Source organism: Alosa pseudoharengus, unplaced genomic scaffold (assembly GCF_046254945.1).
Source record: "Alosa pseudoharengus isolate Yale_2024_CS ecotype anadromous, Long Island Sound unplaced genomic scaffold, YU_APseudo_1.1 YU_APseudo_1.1_scf_13, whole genome shotgun sequence".
NCBI lineage: Eukaryota > Metazoa > Chordata > Actinopteri > Clupeiformes > Clupeidae > Alosa > Alosa pseudoharengus.
This window is the reverse complement of record NW_027468598.1, coordinates 25,370,823-25,393,725: the sequence shown is the minus strand read 5'-3', so window position 1 is coordinate 25,393,725 and position 22,903 is coordinate 25,370,823. Positions and strand designations below refer to the sequence as shown.

The window sequence follows — 22,903 nt, the reverse complement described above, 5'->3', positions numbered from 1 at the left end:
GATCTGTGGACTTTCTAAAAGACATTGACCACACATGAGTCAATGAATAAAGCAATTATTAATTATTATTAATAGGAAATTAATTGTAAATTATACATGCATTGTTAATTTAAGTTAAGTACATATAGAAAAAACTGACATTCACCTTTTCACATGCACAGTAAATTATTATAAGATAGTCCATGGACAGATGTAGCCAGAGGACAAATTGTTTGTGGGATACGTTCACATGTTGCTGAAAATAAATAATAGTATGAGAATCACAGAAATACATGAAACCATTATGTTAATGCAATGCAGAACTATTGTGTTATGATGAACAATACAGAGACTTTCATAAAAAGATTTGTTTTTCTCTCTCATACACCTTCTTCCAAGACCAGCTGCAGACATGAATGATAAACAAAGTAGAATTACTCGCTTTGTCAACCTTGTCCTTTCAGTGATGTGTTCCTTAAAAAAATGTCAAGCTTCACTGCCCTGCCCTATTTATATTTGTCCAGGTTGTCCAACTGTTGTCATTCTGTATCCAAAATGACAAGAAGTTCCTTCTGTGAACAAACCCTCAGAGGGTTGTCCTTGGAATTTTGTTTGTTTGAGCAGTTCCCAGTGGCTCAAATTTTGGTAGGCCTTGCTTGTATAGTGTGTGTGTGTGTGTGTGTGTGTGTGTGTGTGTGTGTTTGGATGTAATGTAGTCGTGTGGCATGAATTGTATGTGGTGGGATGTTTTTTTTTAAATGTATACTATGGAATCTGGTATAAGTCCAGGCAGACTTTTGATGTTTATCTTTTTATTCGTGTTAATTTGAAATAACATTTTGTCCTATAGAAACATTATATCATTGGAAATATGTATTGTTCTAGCTATATAAATGGCATAGTGCATGGTGTTTCCATAACCGCGAGATACGCGATTCATGATGACGGCAATGAGTTGTAACAGACAAAGACGTAGCAGCAATCTGAAATAACACCTATTTGAAGTAGGCTAGGCCTACCATTCATGATTGTCATATATTGAAGTGGTGGGAAGTGAACATAGGTTAAACTATGGGCTGTATTTTGGGCCACCAGCGCATGGCGTAATACTAGTTATTCACCCGCGGAAAGTTGAATTCGTTATTTTGCACGTTTATTTTTTAAGCATTGCGCCCAGGGGTGTGGCAATTAACAACCTAGGGAGGGACCTGGCGCATTGTCTAAAAATCGCTATCATACACCACCTAAACCTGGTCAGAAGTCAATGGCGAGTTGTTCATATGCTATTTTAAGAGCGCATGTCAACAGTCATATTGGCAGGTGCACGCACCATCCTTCTATCATTCAAGAACGCGCACCAGCGCACGTCCATGCAAAGCATTACAAATTGCACGATTACAATGGGAAACATAATTAGAACTAGATGTACCGCGTAGCGGTACAAAATATGACCGCCGCTCAGTCCTGCACATCCATTCCGCGAAAATAAATCATATTAATGAATTTGTCTCCATCTTCTACTCCATTCCCCACTCTTGAAACTTTTGTGTATGCTTGTTTGAAATGTGTGTTTGCACACATTCCGCACACAAAGTAGCCTACTGGCGCTGCAAAGGTGAATAGATTTGTTTCTGGGCCAAAAAATCTGTAACATTGTTATAAAACCTTTAAAATCTCTAAACAATCACAAGTAGGGCAGTTCATCACAGTCCATCCATTCCACTGGACTGATGAAAGGTACACCTGTAGGCTACATTGTATTTGGGAAAAGCAGAAGGTAGCAGCATAATGTATTTATTTATTTATTATTAAACAAAACAATCCCTGTCAGTTCCATGCAGTTTTCAACAGCTATCAAGAAGAGAGGTCATGTCATGGATTTTTGTGAATGTTTCTTCTTCTACATATGCATAAGTTTAGTCATCTAGTTCAAATGATATTCAGCTTTATTGTCAATGCACAAATGAAATACCAGTAGTCTAAAACAAAATGCCGTTTTTCCCAGTGGTGCAAATAACTGACATGTCCAAAGGGCCTTCATGAAATGCGTTGCGAGACTGTTCATACACATTTTAACGGGCAAAGTTGAAGAGCTACTCTCCGTTTTTGTTTGTGCAAATAATATGCTGATTCATGTTCCCTTGCATTTTGCAACCATGAGGTCAATGGTTAAGCTCAATCTTTTGACGCAATCTTTTGATTTTCACCCAGCCTAGTCCATGGTAGGCGCCCGATAGAAATATTGTTTAATTTTGCGATTGAGATATCCACGCACTGGCGCCCCCCCTGCGACGTGTTCGCCCCCCGGTTTTAGAGCTATTCTAAATGCAAAAATGCATAGAGGGAGTTATGACAAAACCGTGACTGTTAACAAACTATAAGCTATATAAGGTAGGCCCTATGCTAGGCCTATTACACAACACAAATTGTCGCTATGCTGGCGACCCAAATAAAATCTCCGTTGGAACCAATGGCTTACACCTTACAGTATCAAGCTGCCACCTCTTGGCGAAAAAGTTAATAGTTTTGCATATCAGTAGTAATACATTTCACGTAGCTGTGAATCACGGAAAGGGCGAATGAAGTGGACACTTCTAAACGGAACCCAACCCACTGTACAGTAGCTCAAGGTCTGTGGCTAAAGCAGCCATAATGAAAGCGTTATCATTGTTTGGATACTTCACACACACGTGTTTTTTTAATCGCATAGACTACAACTACCAAGCTGGAATCAAAGCACATCGACTCCCCTCTCACACCCTAAACACGCACTTCGAACAAACAAAAAGCGCCTCAGTCTCACGGAATAGCCATAGGCAAAACTGTATCTGACCCTTGTAACGTTGGTACTAAATCATTCATCGCAAAGAATGATTTTTGTAGCACGTGCAACAAATATGTGTAGGTACAGCCCTGCCCTGAATACATCTCAACGTGCGCTCTAAAACATCTGGTTTAAATGGAGATTGTAGATCATCACGGGATCATAGACAGGTTATCTTTCAGGTAGCCTATATATTTTCCATTAAAAAACCATCACGTAGCGAACGTGTTGTGGCTAACTCACTTAGCTCCTGTTAGTAGCCTAGGTTATGGTCATAAGCAAATGAGATGACAGTCGAAAGATACAATTAGTGCTGTTATCGATTTGCTTGGTAGCTTATAAACGCATTTATGGTTTTCTACAAATACATCAATAATCAAATTGGCCTCCATCACTCAACCATGCTAACGGTAACATTATTTTACCTACGTTCTGCTATTGATAGGATTAACGTAGCCTACCTGCAGTAAAAAACAAGCATGTCCGATAAACATTCTCAGATTTATTTCGGCTTCAAGAGGAAATGGGAATTACATGTCATGCAGAAATCATCCTACCCTTAGACGTTCTCTGCGGTAAACTACTGTAGCCTACAGTCTTGTCCTTGTAGGAAGCATAGTGTCTTTCCAACCCATTTAAGATTAACTTCCAACAAAATTACGTCTCACTGCAACGATGCGCCATCTAGTGGACAAACGACTACTTATCGCCAATACTGGAAATGCAGCCATGATGATGATGATGAATATTTATTTTGGCTTTCTTTTAATCCTACTGAATTTGTAATTATGTATCGGCCGTTCTAATACCGATAGTATGTGGGTGCCTGTGTGTGTGTGTGCATGTGTATATGTGTGCACCACCATCTACAGGCCAATGAGTGTAGAGTCACTAAATGTACACATAACTTAATTTTTTAGACCCCCCCATGGATGAAATTCTACGAAACTTGGCATACCCCCAGAGAATGTCAGGTTAATCATACACATAAAATTTGGTGCAGTTCTGAACGTCTTTACTGAAGAGAGGGGCGATTAAAGCAGAATGATATTGCATTTTCATTTTTTACCGGGGGGGTGCAAATCACAAATGAGTGATTATGGGCTAAGTTGATGTGGGCCCTTGAGACCAACATACCATAAAAATTTCTTCATCCTCGGTGCCACGGTTCAGGTAGTTATTGAGGAAAAACTGCATTTTTTGGGTTTCGGGGGGCCCAGCGCGGAGGGGGAGTGGCCCCCGGGGACCAAACGAAAATTTTCCGTAAAAGTCTAGTGGGGCTACATACCCACCAAATTTCATGTGCCCTGGTGTTTCGGTGCCCCGGGTATCGTTGACCAAAATTTCAGGAAGTAGATGACGGGAAAAAAAAAAAAAAAAAAAAAACTTTGACAATCCCTATATGACCGCTTCGCTAGCTTCGCTAGCGGCGGTCATAATAAAGATATTACGAAATACTGTACATCTCATGATGAGTAGTTATTCACCATCATTTGCAAATTGGTAATGACGGTTAAAAGTGATTAGGGGAGAGGCGAGACACGTATGGAGCACAGCTGAAGACACTGTCACGAGATATAAGCAACTCCTCTGCAGGATAAATGTTGTTTTATTCAGTCATTTGAGCAACATTAGGGTAAGTGTTGCTTTTTCCAGCCTATGTTTTCGATGGTAACCCATTGTCAGTCAATAGTGAAAGTAACTGCATATAACTGTCTTGTCGTTGACTGACTCCTTGGTGAAGTTAGTTTCACTTTGTCAATGAGTTCAAATAATAGACGAGTGCAAATGCGTGAAGGATATGCTAGGTTTTAGTAAAGCATGGTTTAAGAATGACTATTCCATACGGTCTCGCAAGCAGCCTCCTTCAAATGCGCCTTTGAATGCCAAAATACCGATGCATTTATTTGACATATCGCGCGTTGCGCCGTTAAAGGGAATGACAGGTGTTATTCTCATTGGTTTAAAATGATGTTACGCCCCAAACACACCCATATGACTGATTAAAAGACCCAGGAACACCTTGTTACGCCATGCGCTCCACTTTTGAGAACGAAACCCCTCCCAATGTGAACTGGACATCCTACTAAATTTGAATAGACTTTTGACGAGTGATGATGCACTTTAGGGGCTGTATTTTGGGCCACCAGCGCATGGCGTAATACTAGTTATTCACCTGCGGAAAGTTGAATTCGTTATTTTGCACGTTTATTTTTTAAGCATTGCGCCCAGGGGTGTGGCAATTAACAACCTAGGGAGGGACCTAGCGCTTTTTCTAAAAATCGCTATCATACACCACCTAAACCTGGTCAGAAGTCAATGGCGAGTTGTTCATATGCTATTTTAAGAGCGCATGTCAACAGTCATATTGGCAGGTGCACGCACCATCCTTCTATCATTCATGAACGCACACCAGCGCACGTCCATGCAAAGCATTACAAATTGCACGATTACAATGGGAAACATAATTAGAATAAAGATATTACGAAATACTGTACATCTCATCTCAGTTATTCACCATCATTTGCAAATTGGTAATGACGGTTAAAAGTGATTAGGGGAGAGGCGAGAGACACGTATGGAGCACAGCTGAAGACGCACTCCCCACTAACACAAAACGTTAAGGGAACGTTCGGGAACGTTAGTGTATGGTTCCCTAAAGGGTAGTTCGAACCAAACCAAAAACTAACGGTTAGGGAACGTTACCTAAGGGTTCCTTAACGTTCCTAAACGTTAAGGGAACCAACCAACCAAAACGTTCTCCTATGGTTGCACAGTACCTTCACACAACGTTCCCGTTTGGTTGTTATTGGTTGTTTTTGGTTGTTCTGAGTGCTGTTTTGACATGTTTATTTTAACCAGCTCCGTTTAAGTTTTTGAAGTAGGCCTAGCATATACAAGGTTTGCAGTCACTTGATATTCACTAAAAATGATTGGCCTTATGTAATCAAATTAAGATAAGGAGTAAGAGAATATATTTATTTTTAGGCTGATATCAATTTTGCTATAAACAATACTTTTGTGCTTGATTTCAGTTTTGTAACCGTATGAAGTGAAAATGCTTAAAACACGAATCTATCAATAAAACAATTTTCACTTCTACATTTCACTTAGCTCAATATAAAAGTCCAACCGTTACACCCCCACGCCAGTAGGGGGAAGACAACGCCTGGTCTGCATTCAGAACCGATTGCAGTTTCACGTTGGATTAAACAAACAATAATACTTCGGTAAATAAAATATAAAATATTTTTATAATAGTTTTCTGCTATCACTAGAATACATTCAGAACATGTTTCATTTGTTCCTGTAGCCTACCATTACCATTTTACATTCACACATGTTACATTATTTGCATTCGAGGCTTCTGATTAGGTGGCAATGACGTCAATGGTAATGCGTCTCTATTCATTCCAATTCCATGCTGTGTTAAATGTGTTATATAGCATTGTGTGATTGATTGCGCCTCTATCAGCGTTAGAAACTGGAGACAATAACAACACAAGCTCCATTTCAGTTTTTGAAGTAACATACAAAATGTTTGCAGTCACTTGATTTAGATCCACTCAAATTGGTCTTATAAAATCTAAGTAAGGTAAACATCATATCAAGATAATATTTATTTTAGGCTAATATCAATTTTACTAAATAAAAAATATATACTTTTGTGCTTTTTTTTACGTATTAGGTGAACTTTAAACAAAAATCTATCAATAGAACACTTTTCACAACTAAGAAAATTCACTTATTTCATTTCACAATTCAGTTCAGTTCAATCAGACAGGCTCTCCCTTACACGTAGGCCTACCCCCACGCCAGTAGGGGGAAGACAGCGCCTCTGCTTTCAGGTGATCGATTGAAGTCTTGTCCTGACTTCCGTAAACGGTCTCTGTTTGAATTCCGTGATTCTTCAACACCGCTGGAAGAAGTCTTGGAATGGATTACACTCGTCTTGAATTCGATCTCACGAAAGTAAGTGAAATATGTTACAGTTTCATGATGTAGGCCTAGTGGTTGTAATGCAAGGGTTTGAGGTTTAACCTTAAGTCCTTTCACTTGTAGGGCTTTGTTATATTCCGATTCTGCCAAGTTTGTAATTTACCAGAGCACATTGCTTGTTCGTCTTTGTTTGAGCTGTTCTCAACGTGTTATGTTTTGCAGCATTGTATGTTTTGTGTCATCGTGTTAACCTGCTCACGTTGATGTTACAAATAATAGCACTAGGCTACCGTTTCTTTTAATTAGTTTTAGTGTACAGTCAGTCCTTTTAGGCAAGTCACTCGGCAGCAGTGGTGTAGGCTAGTGGATATAGGCCTACTGTATGTAGCTGGATCTAGGCTACTGTGATGTAGGCTAGTTAGCTGTAGTGGGTAGGCTATACTGTGATCAACCCCAAATGTATCCTAGTCTATTTTAAGTGGGTATACTGAGATGGTGAGGCTTTTTAAGTTGGTATAACCTACTGAACAGTCCTGCATATGTAGGCTACACTAGAGCCATAGAGATGGCTATAGTAGGCTACACTGTCGGCGGCCATTTTGCAACACAGTTGATCGGATAGACGATTCAAGTGAATAGACCTCTGAATTTTGCCTTCAAAAAGCTGAGATCCGGTAGCCTATCTTGCAATTTTTGCTATGGGAACATAACATGGGGAGAGAATTATTGCACTCTCCCGTGGACGAAGAAGTCTGAAATGCAGACATTTTGCTCAACACACGTTTGTCCTCTGCCTTCGACTGGTAGGCTAACTGTGATCTTCAACAGGCCTACGTTAAGACAGCAACTTAGATTTTTGCTACCCCAGACCTAACTTGCAATGTAACTTGTCATAGGTAGTTAGGTTAAATTAACACCCTGATCTCCTTATAGGCAAAGATGGCAGTTTTGGTTCCTTTTTGTAGGCGAACTTCAGAGGTCTGAGGTCTACGCCCATGCATTTCTATGGATGCTGTCTCCCCATTAGAAATTCTCTGGGCTACAATACAAAAATCAAGTCAAAAGCTGGGCCAAATATCCAGTTAAGAAAATCTGGTTGTGTACAGATGACTGATTGCTGCAATACTATCAATAATAGTTTTCTCTATATGGAAATACTGCTTTGCTCTACTACTGGCTCACAAAAACGTTGTTCTCTTAACCTAGATTCATACACCAAAGCTATGGAAAAATGTCAGCGGCTGATGGACACTTCTAGCATTGAGGCGGAAGAAGATGCGAGCGTCCACAAAAGGCAGTGCATGGTCACGTGATGGTAAGACCTCTTAAATACAGACTACATTATTTGCACAATTCAAATATTCTTTTTGCAATCAGTGCAGATTGCATGGTCTTTTATTTCAGATGAATCCGTTCCGCAAGCAAGAAAGCATTCCAGGATGGTGCGTGTGCCTGGAAGCCCTGTCTGTAAGTTAACATTTATACATGTATTATTTAAGAAAACCAGTTGAGTCATATTTCCTACCATGGAACTACTGACATTCATGTTTATTAACCTAGTGCATATCATGTTACTGTTCTGATGTATTTGTCTCTTCCTGCCTTTTATTAGGTCAGCAGATGTCACTGCCTCCACCACCTGCATGTGAGTTTTTCTTTTTAGCGATTGTTTAATGTAACAGCATAGGTTTATCTTTTGCAAATGTCATGTGCAAGAAACCTACCATAAATTAACTGACCAATATTCATATTTAATTTCTTTTAAGATGAGTCAACACCACACAGGCAACCAGCTCATTGCCCAGAGCTGGATGGGTCTATTATAACGCCTGCCACTTCATCTTGGGACCCAGTTGAAGGTACAGTGTCTTTGAATTTTCCATTTCCAAGTAAATACAATTTCATGACAAGGAACTTGAGAGTAAGTAACTTTTTTGTTGTTGTAAACAGCACAAGTGACTCATCACACAGAGGGAGGTGGCTTGGCCATGGAGACGGAAATAAGAGGTAAGAACACTCACTTAATTTGTTCACATATGCAGGTATATAATGTATTTAACAACTAAAACTAACACCATCCATTTTCCATAGCAATAAGGACAACCATTACCGCATGGCATAGCGAATGGACGCATTTGAGGAGAAGATGGATGAGCTGCTCATGCTCTTAAGGAGCTCCCAGTCACCTCCCTCTGCTCCAGTTGATGACATATTGCTGTCGTCCTGCTCGACAGTCACTGAGCTGCAGGAGAGGAGGAACAAAATGCCCTCCCTCCAGGACTTGTACTCTGGGACCTAAGCGGGCAGAGACCATCACCAAAGACTACTCCACATATCCTGCACACACACTCTTTAACTTCCTCCCCTCTGGCAGGCGCTACAGATCCCTGCACACAAAAACAACCAGACACAAGAACAACTCTTTTCCCACTGCCGTCACTCTCCTGAACTGCAGATAAGTGGGGTCATCCCCACTTTGACCGTTTACCTGCCCATTACATACTTTATCATTCCAATATACGTCTTGCACTCTACATTTGCACTATTACTTTGCACTCAACAGCCCACTCCATGTGTACTTGTATTGGTATTATGTCTTTGTATATTGTGTTGGTATCTGCCACAATGTATATTGTTGTCTATTGTACAGTGTGTCTATTTGTTGAATGTAGCACCTACCAAAGTCAAATGCCTTATGTTAATATACTTAGCTAACACTAAGTCTAATTTATATATATATATATATACAGTGAGGCCTTTTATATTGTTTTTTTTGTCTTGATAATTTTATATTAAAGTTATAAGTTCCATCGATTTTGCCAGTTCATTCTTTCCTGCTAATATATAATAATGCATTCCTGCTCGTGCTGTTTAAAGTAATTGGTATGCAAAGGTTGCAATGTTAGGGGAGGGTTCCCTAAAGGTTGCAATATTTAGGGAAGGGAACGTTCCCTAAATGTTAGGGAACGTTATGGGAACAGTTAGGGAACGTTAGGGGAAGGTTTCTAAAGTTTGCAACGGTTAGGGAACGTTAGGGGAAGGTTTTTTAAAGTTTGCAACGGTTGGGGAACGTTAGGGGAAGGTTCTCTAAAGTTTGTAACCTTTAGATAACGTTAGGGGAACGTTCAGGGAATATTACCAAGAACTAACGTTTCCGGAACGTTCAGCAAACTTTCCATGGGAACCAAAACTTGCTCAAAAACTAACCTTAGGGTAACGTTTGGGAACCAAAAACTAACGTTTCCGAAACCAAAAACTATGGTTCCTAGAACGTTTTGGAAACCATAAATTGTTAGCTGGGCTGTCACGAGATATAAGCAACTCCTCTGCAGGATAAATGTTGTTTTATTCAGTCATTTGAGCAACATTAGGGTAAGTTGCTTTTTCCAGCCTATGTTTTCGATGGTAACCCATTGTCAGTCAATAGTGAAAGTAACTGCATATAACTGTCTTGTCATTGACTGACTCCTTTGGTGAAGTTAGTTTCACTTTGCCAATGAGTTCAAATAATAGACGAGTGCAAATGCGTGAAGGCTATGCTAGGTTTTAGTAAAGCATGGTTTAAGAATGACTATTCCATACGGTCTCGCAAGCAGCCTCCTTCAAATGCGCCGTTGAATGCCAAAATACCGATGCATTTATTTGACATATCGCGCATTGCGCCGTTAAAGGGAATGACAGATGTCATTCTCATTGGTTTAAAATGATGTTACGCCCCAAACACACCCATATGACTGATTAAAAGACCTAGGAACACCTTGTTACGCCATGCGCTCCACTTTTGAGAACGAAACCCCTCCCAATGTGAACTGGACATCCTACTAAATTTGAATAGACTTTTGACGAGTGACGATGCACTTTAGAATGTCATGATAGGGCCCTAGAATGTCATGATAGGGCCCTATATGTTTAAACTGTATTTCGAGTTTAATGTCAGCATGTCGAATTTAAAGTCGACACGTCAAGATTAAAGTCGACATGACATTTCAACTTTAAAGTCGACATGTCGAGTTTAATCTCGTCATGGCAAAAATATTTTTTTTCTTCATGTGTGGCCCTAAAACTCCAACATAGTTTTTCTTTTACACCTCCTTTACTGACGGTGACAAAAAATATATCAGTTGTCAGGTAAATGGTATATCAGGGCCCCTAGATGTACAGCCATAAACACTGTGTGTGGAATCACGCTACTTGGCTACAGAGAAAGAGAGAAAGAGAGAGAGCGGGAGGGAGAGAGATACAGTAGATAATTACTTTATTCCTCCCCAAGGAGTGTTCATCATTCCTGACAACTAAAACAGAATAGATTTAGATTAACACAGAGATAAATTTGTAATGTTGTAGTAATGTTGACTGAGTGATTACTTCTTGTTCTTCATCCTGGTCAATAGCAATCAATAGTTTGTTGAAGCATAATGTATACAGTAGTCTTTATGCTCTTGTGTCAGGTGGTGCCAGATAAGATACCTTTCTTTAACTTATTTAATAACCTAATTAGGCTATTAATCATTCATAAACCATTTGTATACTCTTATTATAAAGTGGTAGTGAAATAAGTTGTCAGTATTTATGAGATGTACTGAGAAAATAGTGTACTTTCGTGCATTTAACCGCAATCTAAATATCTGTGTTAAAGAGGAAGATAATTTTCATCACAAAACAAGAGTTCACAGTTCCCCACTGTTTTTGTGCATACAACGGAGGGAGTAATCTGTTCCTAGAGCGCTCCACTCTTTGGTTAGAAACCAAAGATCTTTGGTTAGAAACTTTAGCTAAATCAACCATAACACTTCTGTTGGATTTAGAGCTCTAGCCGTAAAGTGGTCTGATGAAGGAAGGTTTACTTTAAAACGACAATCAGTGCTCATGAAGGCAGGTTATATGCTCAAGTTCTATGGCTGGGCAGGCATGTGATGATTAAAAGTTGGTGGCTATAGGCAGTGTACACATTTCTGTGAAGAAATATCTTTAGGGATCCTGGGTACAACATGTTCACAGTGTTCGCAACACAGTTGCATATTGCTGTTGTATGTATATTGTGCTCTGTTGTACTAATTAGAGTTGTTGATCAGCTGCTGTGAGAAATCCCCAGATAGCATAAGGGAATTCAACATATTTTCCAGTGTTTCCTGTATGACTGGAAAAAAAACCCAACAATATTATTTGGCAGACCTCTTATTCTGAATATAACTGTGGTTGGACAGACTCTTTAATCAGATTTTTCTGAATGATTTTGGGAATGCAATAAATTCTGTCTTCCAACCAAAGTATATTTTCGTTATTTTAAATCACATAATTTCTACTCAGTGCTGACTACTCTCTCTGTTTTGTTGCTTATTGAAAATTAAATCTGAATCTGTATAACTTCTTTAAAATTATAAAACAAAATAATTTATATTCATATTAAATACATTTCAACATTTAAAGGTGTCCCTGTGAACCTAGGAGAGGTGAATCGGTGAGGGGAAACAGCAGGATGACAAGAAGCCAGGGAACAAAAGGCACACAATGGCTTCTCATTTAGGGAAACAGAGGTAGCCTACATTAAAACATTCAAGTGTCCTCCCTTCAGTCAATCTCAAAGGGTTTGTCTACTGTTTCAGAAATGTGGGGCAGGCTTACAGTTTTCAAATTTGAAATTTGGATCTATAGGGCTGAACAATCAGATTGTCACATTGTCAACTAGATGTACCGCAGAGCGGTACAAAATATGACCGCCGCCCAGTCCAGCACATTTTTTCCACAAAAAGAAATCACGCTGAAAGGCCTATATGATTCTAACTGTCTCACTAAATTGCATTATCCACACTCAATTCTCACTGGTATCTGCTAGACAACAAGTACCAAAACATGATTAGTTCATAGATTTCACATGTAAAATTAATTTTATACAACCCCACCTCCATCTTGCCTGTTTATAATTCTGAGAAATTCTTGATTGTTTGTGTTATGTTTATGTTATGTGTGTGTGTGTGTGTGTGAGTGTGTGTGTGTGTGTGCGTGCGTGCTTGTGTTTGTGCCTGCGTATGTGCCTGTGCATGCAAGCGTACATATGTCTACTGTGTGAGTATGTGTCATACGTATGATTACTGTGAATGTATGTGTGTGTGTGTGTGTATCTGTGCACATGTGTGCACATGAAATGGGTTAACATGACCCCTGGAGGCAAACATACAGAAAAAAATGGTCATCCTAGGCCCTACAGTTCTCAAGATATTCACAGAGAACTGTGTCTGCCCTACCCTCCTTTCGGGGGGTCCAGTCCAGCGGGGGGGCTACAGATCAAAACGAAAAATGACGGTTCCATGCTATCCATGTGGGGGTACATGCCCACCAAGTTTTGTGTACCCCGGTCTTTCAGTGTCCCGGGAATCCTTGTTGGTGTACGTCACTAAATGTACACATAAATTATTTTATTGTAAGGCCCCCCATGAACGAAAGTACACAAAACTTGGCATGCATTCGGAGGGTGTCATAATGATCCTACACTTTTAATTTCGTGCAGTTTTGACCTTGTCAGCCAGAGATATTGTGATGAAAACACCTAATTTTTTGCTTTTTCATTTTTAACTAGGTGGCGCTATACATAAAATAAGTGGTAATGGGATGGGTTGACATGCCCCCTTAAGACCAACATACATAAAAAAGGTGGACCTCCTAGGCCCTACGGTTATCGAGATATTCACAGAAAACTGTCTCCGGCCACCTACAGGCCAGTTGGTGTATAGTAACATAAATGAATTTATTGTGTGGCCCCCCCATGAACGGAATTCCACGAAACTTGGTGTGCAAACAGAGGGTGTCATAATGATCCTACACTTCCAATTTTGTACAGTTTTGACTTTGTTAGGTCACAGATACCTTCGATTACAACACCTCATTTTTACTTTTTTGTGTTTAACTAGGTGGCGCTATACATGAAATGAGTGGTTATGGAATGGGTTGACATGGCCCCTTGAGATCAACATACAAAAAAAAAATGGTCCTCCTAAACCCTACGGTTTTCGAGATATTCACAGAAAACTGTGTCTGCCCTACCCTCCTTTCGGGGGGTCCAGTCCAGCGGAAGGGCTACAGATCAAAACGAAAAAACGATGGTTCCATGCTATCCATGTGGGGTTACATGCCCACCAAGTTTCGTGTACCCCGGTCTTTCAGTGTCCCGGGAATCATTGACAGAAATTTGGGCATGCGAAAAAGAAAAAAAAAAAAAAAAAAAAATCTGACTAAACCTATATGACCGCCGCTTCGCTGCGCGGCGGTCATAATAATACAGTAATTATAGGTAATTTCCTTTGTTGTTTTGTCAAATCCTATGGGTAGCAGGTCTTCTGAGTAATTCTCCGTGACATTGCTCAACACTTCTATAAGACACAGACAGAGCATAAAACCTTCAGCCATGTCTCACACATGCTCTGAAGAGGTCATGTGGCATTTGAGTTCCAAAACCAATGTACCGCCAAAAACGTAAACTTCTTTAGCTTTTTGGTCACATAGTTCATTATTAGTCTAAAGGGTAAGTAGGACTTTGTTTTGTTTGTTTTGATTTATTTGTTTATTCACTGTTTAAAATGTCATAGTTCTATACAGTAATAGTTGTTAATGTATATAATAGTTAATAATGTACTTATCCATGTTACCATCAGTTTGAGTAAAGTTGAGTGTTGTACATTATTCACACAGAATCATGCATTTTAGATTCATATACTTATCTAATCATATGTACATTTATATTCTCCTCTTTTAGGTAAGAACAATGAATCAATCATTTGATATCACTCTGATTTTCACTACTTACCAATCTATTGGCTCTCAAAAGTATGTGTATTTTACAATTATTTCAGCATTCTACATTGCCTCAGTATTTGCTAACATATTCTTAATGCTTGTTATAATCTGGGAGTCCAGACTTCACCAGCCTATGTTCATCTTCCTGTTTAATCTGACCTGTATCGGACTAATTGGAAGCACTGCAGTTTGGCCCAAAGTGATGAAAAACCTTCTGTCTGACAATCAGACGAGTTCCTATGAGGGTTGTTTGTGTCAGGTGTTTATAGTCGGTGTTTATGCCACTGGTACCTACTCTGTTCTAACTGTGATGGCCTATGATCGTTATGTGTCCATAATCTACCCTTTACATTATCATACAATAATGACACCACAAAAGGTGAAACAATTATTGGCTGTGAGTAATTTTGTTCCCATATGCTCTGTATCTGGTCAGGTATGTCTAACATCACATGTGCCGTTATGCAGACAAAGCATCCATAGGTTTTACTGTGAAAATATCTCTGTCTCCAAGCTATCATGCGTCACCAGCTCCTTGTTCCGTGTGAGTAACCTATATGGTGTTTGCGTGTTTGTACTTTCTGTTGTTTTCATAGCATTTTTTGTGCTGCTTTCATACATCCGAATAATTGCTGTGAGTTTGAAAGCATCACATGACACCCAGAGGAAGGTCATTTCTACCTGTGCTCCTCACCTGATTGTTTTCATCAATTTCTCCATGAGCTCTCTCTTCTCCATTATTTACAATCAGTTTGCTTTTGTCTCGGAGGACATGCACATGTTCCTGTCAATCCAGTTTGTTCTGATTCCACCTCTTTTACACCCGATAATTTATGGCATCAAAAACACAGACATCAGGAAATGTTTCATTAGAAATATGAGATCTGTTTGGTCATACATCACTTCTTATGGCAAATCAAAGCATAAACTATCACCACACTTCATATAAGATATTTTCTTTGTCTGTTAAGACTTAATTTTGTCTCGATGTTCCATGACGAAAACTGAGTTTTTTTATTCAGTTCTTCAATAAAGAAATGAATCATGTATGTCTGTCATATTGTGTAATGGAAATAACTCAGTTGAAACTTGAAGAATGCTTGAAGAAACTTTGGCATGCATAATGACATAATCAGGACATGAATCCCTTTGCCTGCTACATAGGCCACAGGGAAGCTTAAAGAAATGGTTTGGAGTAATTTCACGCTAGGGTCCTTTACACCATGACCTTGAGCCAAACACCCCCCCAGAAGCTTTTTTCCCTTGGTCGAACATTGCTCAAGTTAGGGCTATCAGCCGAATGGTTTAGTGCAGGCACTAATGGAACCAGCGGTGTATCTCGTAAATTACCCCACTGATAATGCCCGGAAAGTTACCAAACATCTACAGTACAAATAGGGTCTGTACTGTAAATAAAAATTACTCTGAACCATCCCTTTAAAAGATAAGTTTGGTTTGAATGATAACCAATCTACATTTTTGTTTTGGACCAAAACAACATCAATTGGTAGAGTTTTGAGTAAGATAATATGCACTTAGGGGGGAATTCTCCATTCACGCGTAAATCGCGCATAAGCTTTTTTTTTTACACGCTTCAGTTGCACACTTTTCAGTTACGCATATTCTCCCATTCCCGCTTATGTCACACCCAGGGTGCGATTTGTAGGGGGGGATGGTGAGGATTTCCCCCCCTCTGGTTTTCCTATCCCTACCTCTGTTAAATTATTTTTATCGTCGGGGGGGACAACATTTATCCCCCTCTGCCCCTCATATTGATTAATGCTACTTCATATAAGTAAAGCGCTGCAACGTGAGAACAGTCTAGGCTAGCCTACATAATAATCTGACATCAGAAACGCACCGTCACCGTTAGCACTGATGCTGCTGACAGTGGCTGTGTGATAATTTAATCTGGCCTTGATCGTGCAGGACATTTCAGAATGTCAAGTGTGTAATCCATCATAAATGGCTAGGTTCAATGGAAAAGTTAGCTGGACAAATGAAAGAAAACGAGAAGGATTCAGTGAAGCATAATAATGTTTTACAACCTTCAAAATTAGAAAACTGATGCAACTGAGATGGAGGACAACTGCACGTAGAGTAGAACGCCTATTGTCCGAAGGAACTTACATTAAATGAGGAGATATTTGCTGAATGTCACAAAAAGTGTTACAGAAATTGCTTGGCATCGCTTATTCAATGGCTCTCTACCGAAACACCTGTAGTTTGCGGAGGTCGAAAGAGAAAGCACTCGTTTGATAAATCAGCCAGTAGTAGACAAATAACTTTTAGAAATAATCTGTACTGCAAAAACGAATGTTGGTGGGTATTTAAACTATCTAGCGGGTGTTTTAACAGCTGCAAGAAATAGAAGCTTCATGGTCTTTATGTTCTGGTTCGTAAATTATTTTAAATATTAAGTTGCCCTATAACTTTACTCTCCAAACTCTTCACTGCACTGTAGTAGGCAATTAACTGACAGTATGATAGGCTATTTATTTTCTGTAGGCTACAATAAACACATTTTTTTTTCAATTTTTGCAATATTACGCACTTGGCTACTGAACGCAAATCAGCAGGAGAGAGAATGCACGTAGCCTACGCAGCGTGTAGCGCAATGTGTAGGCTATTTGGTTACCAACTAACACTGTTAGCCAATTCACTAACTTAAGACTTCAGTGCCATCATATACAACGTTTTTTTACACAACAAATACAGAAAGGATGGAGGCAGCAAAAGTAGAGAAGTCATTTCAGATGGGGCAAGAACAAGGTGAATTTGTATGCTTGTCAAAACGTAGTCCTACCCTACCCTACCATTAGAGGAGCTGATCATCATACCAAGCACACTCGCTGTTTAAAGTCATACACCACGGTAAACTAAAACTAAAATATTACAAAGGTGGCAAAAATAATATAGGGTATTAGCCATGACATTACTAGGCTATGAATCGTTCGTTCATTTTTGTTTTGTTTTTTTTGGGGGGGGGGGGGGTGTTACAAACTTATTCAAAATCATCCCCCCCTCTGTTTTTTACACAAATCGCACCCTGGTCACACCCACAGTTCGAAATGAAGGCGGCCTTATGTAAGAGGCGTGATTTATTTGAAATAGAACCAGACTGACCAACCACCTCGTTTAATTTAGGTTGATATAAAAGAGTGGAACGTGGACTTTCTCATTGACCTGAATGCCATTTAAATCCAGAAAGAATACAAACCAGTCTTTGATTTTGAAAACGTAAGCATGGTGAACTGAATATCAAAGGCCTACACTAAAATGGTGTGTCATGACAACAAAAAAATGACTACAAAATTTCACTTTTGCTTTGAGGTTTGTTTATAAAGAGTCAAGATGTGCTTGAGGTGTGTAGATCCATAATTTAAAAACTCACTGTTGAGAAAGGAAGTTTCAATGGGAGCTGCTTCTCATAAGCTGCTTCTCTATCGAAGCTGTAGACTGACACCTGCAGTTTCGAATACAGTAGAGAGACTGGCATAACAATATCAGCCTCTATAACAAACGAATCAAGAGACAGGTGAATATAAGTACAGTCACAGTCAGTGCACAGTCAGTAAGCTCCAATATCTAAAGTGGGTGATTATAACAGGATTTTCACTATTTAACAATGTAGCCTCAATGTTGGGAAATATGCCACCATGTGACACTGTAATGGGGGAAAACATGAAGCTGTATCAGCATATTAAGCACCAAAGTTGATACTGTAATGTTAATTTAAGATAAGATAAGATGAGCCTTTAATATCTCTTAGTTACATAAATTTGTCTTGAGCAATCAAGAGTGTTGTGTGGTTACACAAATTATAAAAAACATACATTAACACAGAAGGTGAGCTAACACCAATGAACACAGAGACATAAACATAGATAGGCTAACTTCACATCCACACACGCATAGCCAAATCCCCCCCCCCCCACACACACACACACACACTCACACCCGCCCATACTTGTAGCCGCACACATACCCACCCATACTCCCACAGTTAATATTGCAACGCATTACACACACAGAAAACACTGCATCATAACACTATGGTAATAATATTGCACATGATATTATAATAGAGACATATAGTTTATATTGCACACCGCCCTATTCTAAACACTGCACCAATGTAGACAGTTCATGATAATCAATAAATAGATACCCCCCTTACACACCCACACACACACTATTGCACATGATATCGCATAGTCTGCATTGCACACAGCCCTATTACAAGCAACACTGCATCATCATAATACTATTGTGATATTGCACATGGTATTACAATAGAGACATATAGTTTATATTGCACACCACCCTATTCTAAACACTGCACCAATGTAGACAGTTCATGATAATCAATAAATTGAATTACACACCCACCCACCCAATATCTATATGACTTACTGTTAAATAGTTTGATTGACCAAGGGACCATGGAGAGTTTATACCTTTTTGTTTTGTGGTTTGGTACCTTATATCTTCTTCCTGAGGGCAACATTTCATACTCGCCATGTAAAATATGTTCTGTGTCCTTCCCCATTTGTAACGTGTACATGTATTTAGAACAAGGCCTACTGCTGACATCGAGCAATATGCTGTTTCACCTTGTAGTGGCGCTCAACCTTAATACAGCCCTCCGGGGTGCGTAGCTGGAAAGGTGCTTAAGTCAGTGGCAGAATGCGCGCAAGAGTTGTATAAGAAATGCCCATTTTGGGGTTGCTCCTCCCAAAACGTGTAACTCTCTCTATCACGCGTAAATGACAGATTTAAGCGAAGGGGAGAATTCGCACCGACTGAAATGTGCGTAGCTACACAGTTTTTTTTACTTAAGCACCCTTACGCACATGGGAGAATTAATATATAGCTAATCTTGGGGGCAGTGCCTACATTAAAATAAATTGTTCATGTGAAAGTATGGTAGGAGATAATTTCTGAAGCATATTTTTCTATATTTCCTGTAATTCTCTTTACACCCCTAAATGCTCTGACATCACTAAAAAAGAGTCAGTCGGCCCCAGCTGTGGCGCAACTGGCTGGGGCACCTGCACCGTACGCCGGCGACCCGGGTTCGATTCCCGCCCCGTGGTCCTTTCTGGATCCCACCCCTGCTCTCTCTCCCATTCACTTCCTGTCACTCTCCACTGTCACTATCATTAAAGGCATAAAAAGGCCAAAAAAATATACTTAAAAAAAAAAAAAAAGAGTCAGTCACCTGTGACAAAAACTGTCTTTGCATTGCTGTGACAAGACAGATGTTTTAAGATAATGGTTTGTCATCTGCATAACATTAGGATTGAGGAGGCCTTCCGATATTACAAAGATCCAGACCATTCAAAATAAATTAATTCTATGAATTAAATGCTACAGTATTTCCTTTTAGAGCTTGAAGTGCATGGAACTAATTCATGGAACATCTCTTTCAGTTTCGACGGTGCATGGTATGGATGAAATATGTTGGCCTCGGGGGATGGGAGCGCTAAAATCTTCAACAACAAACACCAACATAGAAAACCAATTAATCTAGCTTTTAACACCAGCTCCTTTCGACAGTGATTGCTGGAACCCACTGCTCCAATGCACAGTAGGCCTACAGTGTACGTTCACGCCACAAGAAACGTCTCTGGTGCAGTATGGAGCTGCAAATATCTTTCATAGATTTGACTTTTTTTTTTAAATCACTCAGGGATAACAACACAACTGATAGGTTTAGCAAACCGTTACTGTCTGCCTAGATAGGTGCTGTGTGAAGAGTGATTTGTTCATCTTTCCAGACCATACAATATTTGTGGTCAGAATGCCATCTAGTGGCACAAGCAGTATGTAACATGCAGGTAATGTAAACAGTATGTGACTATTTTCAAGCAACTAATTATACATACGTATAGGCCTATGTAGCCTAACACTATAGAGGGCAAGGATATTCTAGATAGAGGTATTACAGAATAGCATAGAAGTAACAATAGGCCTAGAACAACTATAGAAATCGTAGATAGATAAATAGATATCTGGATAAATTACTTTATGTGAAAATGCAGCAGCAAAACATTAACATGACATTAAAGTAGCCTAGTTATTTGGCTACTATAGTTATTTTTCGCAAGGGAAGGTAAGTGTTGTTAGGACAGTGGAATAGAAAGAGACAACAATAGCCCAGAAAAAATATCAATTAAGAGTGGTTAAGCCTCTCTACACGGTCCGTTCTGTAGCACGGACTAGCCTACAGTGTCGGGTACACGAATGGCTACCTGCCCATTAGCGGTGACTTGCAGACACGTCACTGCACTCATTACGCAACAGTTTAGCCACTTTGCAGCGAGGTAAACAGCGGACCGCGGGCTGCTTTCCCGAAACAGACACTTAGATGACCCGACCCCAAATAAACCTGTAGCCTAAACACTAAACATGTAGGCCTACACATAGAAGTCTTGCTTTACATATTGTTTTCCTTTCATATAGTAGGCCCATACTTTATGTGAATTGTTAGGAGATAGGGCCTCTTCATTAGTCTTTACCTCTTCATCCTCGTGCGATGAGAATTCAAAGCTGTCTGAAAGACTTTATGTGGTCACTCTCCATTAACCCTTAGAGAGCAGCTTACACTTTGTTAACCTCAGTTTGCTTTGCTTTCACTAGAGGCGGGAACAGCCCACGCAAAACAGTCTAGCCACAGATATAGCTGGAGTGGGCTAAAACCGGCCGTGGCAGATAATCCTCTTTGCCATGGTGATCCCCGCAGCCTCCGAGGCACTCGAGATAGCACTTGTAGAGACAGAGAGTTGCTGGTTCAAGATCAAGTGGTGGGAGCATGTAGCTAATGGTGGTCGGAAATGCAGCAGCACCTTTTCATCATATGCGTAAGTGACACATCGGTGATAGGACGTAACGTCGCCAACATCAAAGTAGATGTATTTAATCGCGCGGTTACAAGCGCTCGGTAGTAAAGTCAGATTGTTGTAGATGAGTTAGTGTCATTGCACTGTAGGCTATCCGCTCCTTGTGCTAAATAAGTTTTGTCATGTTGTTGTCAGCTTGATTGGTCAGTTTGCAACTACCCTTTCAACGTAGTAGGCCTAGGTCTATTTTTTCGCATAGTGTTGTTAATATAGCCTACTTTGGTTTAATAAGGTAATGTTTACCTGGTAGCCAACACTGCGTAACCAGTAGCCTATTACATAACGTGTTTCTCTTGGCTCGTCGTTGGAGCACAGCACAGCAATCTCTCAAACAATTATTTTATATAACTTAAAAGCAATTTAACAGCCTATTAATTTGCTTTCCTGCCTAGAGTCCGTAGTAGCCTAAGCTTTTTGCACTTATCCAAATGACTGCTGAAGCAGTTGTTGTAGAGGTTATGCAAATTAAAATTCCACAAATTAATTCTCATAACGGCACTGTTTCTGAATCTCTTCCCTTTTTATCAATGCTATAAAAAACATAGCATTTATTTTGCTTATGAATTCACGTTAACATCATGCAAAATCATGGAACTCTATACGAAATAAAACCCCTTAATTTCACCGCTTAAATACCGTACTTTTGACCTTAAATTAAGGTCGATTAAGGACAGAAGTCTACTGAATTTACCCCTTACTTTTTCGATTCCCCTTAACTTCCCCCCTAAATCAAGGAACCCCTGAATTAACACCTTAAAATAACATTGATATACTTAGATTGCCCTTAATTACCCCCTTAATCACAATAAATAAAGGGAACCCCTGACTTGACACCTTAAATGTAAGGGGTTTCACATTCACACCTTAAAATGGCATTAGTTTTAGGGCCTGTTTTAGAAATTAAAGGCCACTTAATATAAATTAACTGGTTTTGGTATGTTTTCAGGGGTAATTTAAGGTAAATTTGAGTGCATTAAGTTTCATAGTGTATTGAATGCTGTGTTTTCTGCAGGGGTTCAGTTAGCAGTGGACAAATCCAACTTTCTCATAGGGCATATCTACTTAATGTGTTAACCCCAAAGAAAATGTCATGCATGCATGTATGACCTAGTCTCAAGTATCAAGTTTTTGACTGAATTGCAATTCCATTGTTCTACCAATTCCTTCCGCTTTCCCACCACCACCACTGATTTTAGCATAATGGAGAGTCATCTTCCATGATACCCTTAAGCACCCAGATAGCTCAGCACATGTGTCCAGCACAGTTTCTGCAGTAGCCCCCCCCCCCCCCATCCCACCATCCCACACAGACACACTCCAAGCTACCATGAGTGGCGCCAGCAGCACAGAACTGGACGGCGATGATGCGGAGTTGGCAGACATGGTGGCTGCCATCAATGTGTCCTCCAACCGCATTACGCCGCCCAACGGCCACCGCGTGGCGCCAGGAAAGAAGCACCGACTCACC

At 39.8% G+C, this 22,903-nt stretch overlaps 1 protein-coding gene across 1 annotated transcript; it reads left to right on the top strand.

Moving 5' to 3' along the window:
• The first annotated feature begins 14,498 nt into the window (after positions 1-14,498).
• Positions 14,499-15,479, top strand: LOC143121359 (olfactory receptor 10J5-like). The gene has a single exon (XM_076281718.1). The coding sequence runs from the start codon at positions 14,499-14,501 to the stop codon at positions 15,477-15,479; it is 981 nt and encodes a 326-aa protein (XP_076137833.1).
• Positions 15,480-22,903: the final 7,424 nt, after the last annotated feature.

Excerpts from the sequence above, each read along its gene's own strand:
- LOC143121359 (XM_076281718.1), top strand. The coding sequence starts at position 14,499 with ATGAATCAATCATTTGATATCACTCTGATTTTCACTACTTACCAATCT.